Source organism: Podarcis filfolensis (genome assembly GCF_964270895.1).
Source record: "Podarcis filfolensis genome assembly, chromosome: 8".
NCBI classification, from domain to species: domain Eukaryota; kingdom Metazoa; phylum Chordata; class Lepidosauria; order Squamata; family Lacertidae; genus Podarcis; species Podarcis filfolensis.
In genome coordinates this window covers 51,340,460-51,348,810 of record NC_139611.1, presented here as the reverse complement: position 1 = coordinate 51,348,810, position 8,351 = coordinate 51,340,460, and the positions used below count along the sequence as shown (strand labels likewise).

Here is an 8,351-nt window from a genome sequence, read left to right as displayed (position 1 = left end):
CACTGGTCCTGCTAGCTAGGGATGATGGGAGTTGTAGTCCCCAAACAGCTGGAGACCCAAGTTTGGGAATCGCTGGGTTAGAATGATGTGCTGAGTTTGACAGCTGCACTCCTGACTTGGGAGACTTGATCTGTACTACTGAAGAGATTACTGTACTGTGATTTTGTGACTTTATTTTTCCTCCACTGCATACAATGTTTTGCTTTCCTGCTGCCCGCAGGGTAACAAGGGCAGGTAGCATTATCATGGATGCAGGCAAGGCGTTTCGGCTGAGCCGTCTGGACCTCTGCCTAACAGCAGCTCCCAGGACTCAAGGCTGCTGCTTTGCTACTGCCTTCTGCCCGTTGCAGGCAGGAAGCCGGAAACCAGCGAGACAAGGCGACTGTGTGTGAGAGCTTTATGTGTGAGTTTGTGCGGCGGCGAGTGCGGGGGGGGGGGGCCTGAAATGACTCAACTCCACCCTCTTCCTTTTCTCCTTTATCTGCAACCAGCAGCAACTTCAGAGTCTCTTCCCCGGTCAACACACACCTTCTAGTCCGACCTCATGCATGTTTACTCAGAAGTAAAACCCAGTGATTTCGATGTAGCTTCTTTCTTCGCAGCTGATGCGCGCTGAAACTGCAATCGGGCAACCTGATCCTACGTTTACTACGAAATCAGCCCGTCCTTATTAGTTACTTCTTTATCGCCTTCTGTTTTTATATACCGCTTATAACTCCCAAACAGCTGATTTCTGGTCTAACGCAGCTTAGAAGGCGTTTGTGCAATACAACTTCCCAATGCGATGTGTGGAACACACTCCCTAAAGTATGCAGACTTAGGTCGTGTCTAACAACATGGGCTTAGCCAGGGATGTGTGTGCAGGGGACGGAAGCTGCCACCCATCAAGTAAATAAATAAAAATACTTTAACTAAGTGACCAACCGCGTAGCAGATAGCTCGGTTCCGCCCCCTAACATAAATCCTGGCTACACCCACGTCTAAACTTATTGATCTCAACGGGTTTTTATTCCGGCTTGCATATTCGAAGATCACGCTCCAGTGTGGCTTGCATAGCATTTAGCCATGCGACGGATCCAGATGCAGCAGCAAATGCCCCACCTTCTGGCTGCAAATGTCAGGCGAAGAAAAAGCTTCACTGAAATCAGCGGAACTGACTTCTGACCAAATACTAATCGGATCGGGCCGAGGGCGCGCGCAACTTATTTGCGTGTGTTGAAGCTGCTGAGAAATTAGCGGGGCTATTAGGGCTGCAGAAGACCCATTCCAAACTTGCTTCCTAAGAAGTAAAAGGCATCCGTCTCAGCGAAGGACTGCGCACAGTGGCGCAATTTGGTAATCTGGGATGGTGGTCTACATCTCGTTTCACCATCTCTACTCAATGGGGCTTGCTCCCAGTTAAGTGGGATTAGGATTGCAGCCTCGGATGGCAAATATGCCTCACCTACATCGGCATGGGGTTCGACTAGATGAACTTTGGAGTACCTTCCATGATTTCTACTTAGCAATATATTAACAATAATAATACTAGTCGCGACAGTAGAATAAGCGGGGTATAAGAAACAAAGTATTAACATAGAATCATGCCATGGTAGGTTTGGTAGGGCACCCCAGGGGTCATCCAGTCCAACCCCCTGCCATGCCGCAATCGCAGCTCAACAAGAACCCCTGACCGATGGCCATTTAACCTCTGCTTAAAAACCTCCCAGCGAAGGAGCAGGAACGCCAATAATCTCACAATATAACAGCAACAAATTGTAACAACGGCGCGATGTAGCGCGCCAGATCCACGGTGCATTTAGGGAAGGAGCCCTCCTCCTCCCCTCTCTCCTGAATGAGTGAGGAGGGGGCGCTGGACTTCTGCCCCCCCCCAGCCCTACTTTCTCCGACACGAGAACCAATACGCGCGTGTACTAGTGATGGGACCCTCGCGCCCTCATCTAAACCCCAGGAAGAGGAGGAGGCGCATGCGCGCTCGGCCAGCCCCGTCTGGAGGAAGAAAAAAAAAATCCCACGCCGCGCGCTCCTTCGCCTTAGGAGCAGTTAGTTGTGAATGGTTGAGGGTGTTTGGCCGGAGTACTCCGGGAGGGGAGGGGCGAGAGGGAAGTTGCTCGCTCTCTCTGACTCGCGCGCGCGCTGCGAGGAGAAACCGGGAGGAGGGAGGGAAAGAGAGAGACGCCGCTCCTTCTCCCTCAGTGGCTCCAGAGACGCCTCAGCGGGGCGAGACGCGACCGTTTGCCGCCCGCCCGCGTCGAGTCTCTCTTCTCTCTCCCACCCACCCCTTTCTGGGTTGTGTGAGGGAGGGAAATAAAGACGGAAGCGGCGGCTTGAGGAGGGGAAAGAGAGAGAGGAGGGGAGGGGGGAAACCCTCACAAGATATATATGTATATATACAAAAGCAGTTGGGCTTCGTTGAAGCGCCGCCGCCGCGCCCTCCTCCTCCCCTCAGCGACGGCGACAAAAGCCGGCTTCGCCTGAGGTGAACGAAGAAAGGCGGAGGTGGGGCTCGAGCGCCGCTGAGGGAAAAGCGGACGGTTCAGCTCAGTCAGTCGCGGCGGCGGCTCTCGCTGCTACTGCCGCCGCCGCCGCCGCCGCCGAGCTCGCTCCTGCCCAAGACCGCTCGCTCGCTCGCCGCCTCAGCCGCCGCTTCCTGCTCGGCCACACGATGCCGCGGGTCGTCCCGGACCAGCGCAGCAAGTTCGAGAACGAGGAGTTCTTCAGGAAGCTGAGCCGAGAGTGCGAGGTGAGGGAGGGAAGGAGAGAGCGCGGGGCGGAAGTGGAGCAGGGAGAGAGAGAGAGAGACGGAGGGCGACTCCGTGCCCAGCGGGCAGCCGGCCTCTGGCGGAGTCCGCCGGCAGGGGAGAGAGCAGGGAGCGGGAGGAAGGAGACGGGCAGGCGCCGCTGCTTCTCCGCCGGAGAGGGAGGGGGGGAGGGAAGGCGGCGGCAGAGAGGAAGGAGGAAACTTCGCGCCGGCGATGGCAGCGCTCTGCTGTCCTGCTGTGGAGTTGCTCTCAGAGAGGGGCGCGGGGTGGGTCGGTGGGTGGGAGTTTAAAATCGCAGGCAGGATTTTAAAACAAAAAAAAAAAACCCCAAACCCAAAACTTGGTCTTAGTTATGGGATGATGGGGGCTGCTCGTAGCTTGCACACGTTGGTGCCCACTTAATCCAGATTTATCCTTCAAAGGAGTGGGATCTGATAAATCGAAGAAGAAAACTTGTTGCCCAGGTCCCCTCTTTGATAACTGAGTGACCCGTTTTGCAATGGTTACCCCTCTCTAGAACCACCCACCCACCCACTCTTTTTTTAAAGAGAAGTTACAGCCCGGTGAAAGAGGAGAGAGGTGACATTTTGATGCCAACGGCGTCGTGTGGATGCTGTGAAAAACCTGCGTGCGTGAGCGTTGTTCCCACAATAAGCACCCGTTTGGAAGCACCCTTGGGGAGAGAAGCCACTCCCCAGGCAGCCCAACGCATTATTATTGTGTCGTTTAAAATGTTTTTCTTTTTTCTTTTTTAAAAGCCCAGTTTTCAGGATACGCTGCCATCACAAGGTGATTTACAAGACTTAATACACACTTTAATTACACTTAATTAATTCAGTTTTTTAAGTAAATAAAAAACCTCACTTTTCAATGGCAGGAGATACTATACTCCCAGAGCAGTTTACAAATGTCAGTGATAGAACAGTCGCTGCCCTCAGGCTTATAATCTAAAAGAAGCAATCCAAAAGGAAAAGGAATTGAAAGGGAGGAGGGGGGGGGGAGAAGAAAATACAGTACATGAAAGCAACTTTACTTTGGTAAAGAAGCAACATCAGCCTCCCACCCCCAAGTAACAGTACTATTGAACCAAACACAGACTGAAAGTGCCTTCAGATTATTTTTGGATTTTTTATAGTAGTAGCAACACCTTTTCAGTATCACCTTTTGGAGGCAGTTCCAAAGATAGAGCCAACACTGAGAAAAACCTATCTATCCCTGGTACTTTGGAGCAACCGACAACAGCAACTAGGGTTTTCCAATGAGTATTTAGCAGGAATGCTGCCCCAACCCTAGAAAGGTCTAGGATCACATGCTTCAGGGTGGTGTGTGGTTATTGAACCCTGTTCAGGTTGCATGGGAAAGGGAGCGCTTACTTCCAAGTAAGCAGAAGGCAGGGAAATGCAGTCTTATATCTGTTAAGGCAGAGAACTCCTATACAGCCAGTACATCAGAGTGGGGATTACTACCAAATAAAGATATAAAAGTCCTAATTGGGGTTATTGTGTGTGTGTCTGCTCTTCCTAACATCACTGGGGCACCCAGACTGGCCCTTCTTATTGTCTGCTCCACACCAAAAGGAAAAAGTGACCTCTATTCTCCTGCCACCCGCTTTAACAACGTGTAGTGTATTATATACCCTGCTTGTTCTTCGTAATTGATTAGGTGATAATAATGACTTGAATTCTGTTGCTAATATGTGCTGAATAAGTATGTGCTGAAAAAGAATGGGAAGTTGTTCTTTGGACAGACTGGTGTATATTATCAGATAGTGACAATGTAGTTACAACTTATTTCACATAAGCGATGTTGAACATTTGTTGTCCAAAGCATGTAGTGAAAGAAGAAAAGGAAATCCACTGCTGTTAAGTTGCCCTGGTTTTGAGTGCAGGGATATCGGCATGGAGGAGTTTAACAATTCATATGATTGTGCAGCTGCCATAGGATGCTATCTCTTTTGTACTCTTTTGTCCAAGGAAAATATTTTGGGGGGGGATCACATGCATTTTTATGTCCCTAATCACCTTTTCACACAAATATGTGGTTAAATAGTACTTTTATGCCCCTTACAATGTATGCTTATGTTAGGTAAAATATGAAATTATAATCCTTGTGTTGATGGGTGTGGGTACATGCATGTAGAACATGGCAAAACAGTAGTTATTCCAGGCTGATTAATTTTGGCTAAAGATTAATAACCTTGCATAGGATGGTTGCAGTGGACATTGGGTAGCTCAAATATTTCAGACTTTTTGTTTCCCTATAGCAAATGTGCTCAGTGCTAATTATTTGGGGATACTGACTTTTTTCATTTGAGAGGGGTATTGTTTTTAACATTTTAAAGGAGAAAACTGGAGAGAACTCCTGTGTTGACTTATACAATACTCATTAGCATGGGATCTTGTGAACATGTTCCATATTCAGCGGTGGAGGGACTTCCTGAATTTGGAGCACATGTGGCAGCTCTTTATTTCCCCTTTCTCATTATGTGCTCATAGTGTCCGTATCTGGCATTTATTGCATCAGATGCTACTAATGCCATTAAAACTAGAAGATCAGCTTCCAATTTCTAGGCTGGAGTAGTTCACACATACAAACCCTTTAATTTCTGCTGCTGTATTTTCTCTTTTCCTTCCTTCTGCCCCAAACTGAATGGTAAATTCTGTGCTGGATTGTGCATTCTCTTTTGTCTTGCTTTCCATTTGCTGCTGCATCTATGCATCATGATAATTCTTTATACATAAGTTCTTAACCTGAGGTACCACTGTATACATCCACATTTGCATTGTTTTCTTATATATAATATGCAGTTCACACAGAAGTTGCAGGATCTGAGTGCAGCTCTACTAATTATTGTAATCTTGTTAAAGTGCTTGGAAGTGCACACTGCAGTTTTGTTTTTCTTTCCTTTTTAGATGCAAACTAATTGTGAAATATTTAGTGCCTCTCCACCATGGACATTCTTTACACACATGTTCATGGTGTTGTCGAGTCAGCTGTCCTCTTTGTGCCTTCTGTCCTTTCTGTGGAGATGTTGAACTTAAATGTTTAATGGTCAATACATCCTGTCCCAAGTACTGAATTTTTAGAAGAGACTTTGTTTCATTATTTGCCTGCTGCATGAACAGTGTTGACATCTCTCTCCCCAATAACATTTCCTTGCTTGTCTTTTTCCATTTCATTGTCTATGAATATTTTGCTCTTAGCACTTTTATTCAAAGGTGGGCAAATACAAAGCTGGGGATCATAGTGTGACTTTTAAAATAATGTCTGAAGATGAATTGTGTACAGAAGTATTTCTTGTGGAGGAGAGCACCCTCTTCTCAGCCCCTCTGGAAGTAGAATATTGTATTCAATTTGTATCTGTTTAGGCTTGCCCTTATCTCTTTCCTGGTATTGTAGAGAAGGCAGGATTCAGGTTTTGATTTGGCTTGTGCTTATTGCAGATTAAATACACTGGCTTCAGGGACAGACCACATGAAGAAAGACAGGCCAGGTTTCAGAATGCGTGCCGAGATGGACGGTCTGAGATAGTAAGTATATATGCATGGATCCTATACATTGGTGAAGTTTACTTATGTATCTTCCACTCCTCTGCTCTGGTCATCTTGGAGTCACAGCTAGTCTCACCTTAAAAAAGCATAAACTGTTTAGATCCAATTTTCCTATGCTAGCAAGCCAGAATGAAATCAGTGGTCTGAGCTGCTAGGACTTACAGAAGGGAAAAACCCTTATTTTCTGCTGTCTTCAAAAATGTATGGGAATTTGGGAAGTACAGACTAGATGGCTAAAGCCTAGATCTAGACTGTAAAATGTTATTTGTTCACATATGGTCATTGTCCATGGCACTTTCAAGACCGTTGGTGCAGAAAGGCTTTCATCCTGGCTGAGAGTGATTCTTACTGCTCAAGGTGAAAATAAAATTGACTAGACTTCCTTATTTCTTTAAATTGCAGGTTTATCGATTGCTTTTAGATATAAGATGCCTCAAATTACTAGGTGCTGTACAATAAATTTTGAAAAAGAGAATTCTGTACCTGCAGACTTACAATCTAATTTTAATAAAGTAGGAATTAGTGTAAAAAGTACATAGAAATAGAATATTCTGTGTGCTTAAAGGTTTCATACTCTACATTTATATACACTCACTAATGGCTATCTCAGCAGGAACATTTAAGTACTGCTGTGCATGAATACTAAGAGCTGTTAAGAGAGAAACTCTTGTCTATCAGTTTTTCGCATGCAGCTAAATACAAAAAGCTTTTTGGTGGTGGAAAACAGCAACAATCATATTTACCCAATTTAGTTGTATTTTGTATTAGGTTTTACAGCTAAAAATATTCCTTTTGTGAGACTGGTTGTAGTAAAAGCTAATTCTTCATGTTTTAAAACTATGTTATACAAGGGAGTAGGTTGCTTGCTTATATCATTGCACTGTCGAATTTTGATGTATTAAAACTGCCTAAAACTTAGTTTTACTTTACTACTTTCTTTTTTCTCTCCCCCTCCCCCCCTTTTTAGTTTCTACTTATTTCTTCAATGAGACCTGTGTGCTCACTACCCACTACTGGCTGATTTTGTGCAATGTTCATTTTCTTGAATTATGGCACTTAAAATATGACATTTTTGTATCCACCATTGTCTTTAAGTGCATTGTTTTTATGTGTAATGAAATTGGTAGAGAAAGTTCCATGTTTGAAGGCTGGGGTATGATAGGCAATAAGCACATGTGTTGTACTTGTTCTTCATAATAAGACAGCATACCCTTTAGGAGTTGTGGCTGCTGGGTCTGCTGCTGTGGACCTATGATTTTAAGTTCATAAATGGTCACAATTATTCTAGCTTGTGCAGTGCTACTGTTCAAACAGTAGTATGATTTTTCTTTTCAGTTTGACAGAAACATTCCCATTGCAGCTGGTTCTTATGAACCCCATCTGTTGTAACAAAAAAAGTAGATAGTTGCCTTATAGAGAAATTGCATTGATCTGAATCCTCTGATTTTTGTCCTGAACATGTTGCCTGTCTTTTTACATCTCACATTGGATGTGTTTGGATGTTGCAATAAACCATTGCTTATTGTGATGGGGATGAGCCTAGGAAAGATCATGCACTTCCCCTCCTCTTAGTGCCTCTGGTGTAGTTGCAAGGAGGAAGATTTCGTTTCCATTTTGATTAACTGCAAGTCACCATTTTGTCACTCAACAAACTGTGGTTAGTCTTAACTATAGTTTGTTAGAACCAAACCAACTTCATACCATATCTTAGTTTAGGGTTTTGGATGAGATGATAAACTGTGTATAACCAAAAAATGAAAGTAAAAGCTGATCTCCTTATGACTGCGTTGGAAGAGAATTGGGAGAGGTGGAGTGTGCAAACGTGTTCCTGTCACAATAAACCATTGTTATAGTAACATCTGGTTTATTGTGATGTCCAAATATAGCCGTTATATTATTTTAATGGTGAAAACTAACAAGTAGAAAATGCTTGACACTCATTCAGACTTAACAATTAATTAATTAAATTTCTAAACACCTTTCATCCAAGAACCACAGGGTGGATTACAATATAAAAACACAAAAAATAGATAACATA

The 8,351-nt window shown here is 44.7% G+C and overlaps 1 protein-coding gene across 4 annotated transcripts in view; it reads left to right on the top strand.

Moving 5' to 3' along the window:
• The first annotated feature begins 2,036 nt into the window (after positions 1–2,036).
• CBFB (core-binding factor subunit beta) overlaps positions 2,037–8,351 on the top strand; it is a 39,351-nt gene continuing 33,036 nt past the window's right edge. Inside the window, exons 1-2 of one of the 4 annotated variants that reach the window (XM_083625685.1) lie at positions 2,037–2,743; positions 6,206–6,292. In XM_083625685.1, the coding sequence (XP_083481811.1) occupies positions 2,666–2,743; positions 6,206–6,292 (165 nt within the window). In that variant the 5' untranslated portion in view covers positions 2,037–2,665. The remainder of the gene's footprint in view (positions 2,744–6,205; positions 6,293–8,351) is intronic. The other 3 variants (XM_083625683.1, XM_083625684.1, XM_083625686.1) reach the window with 3 other exon arrangements.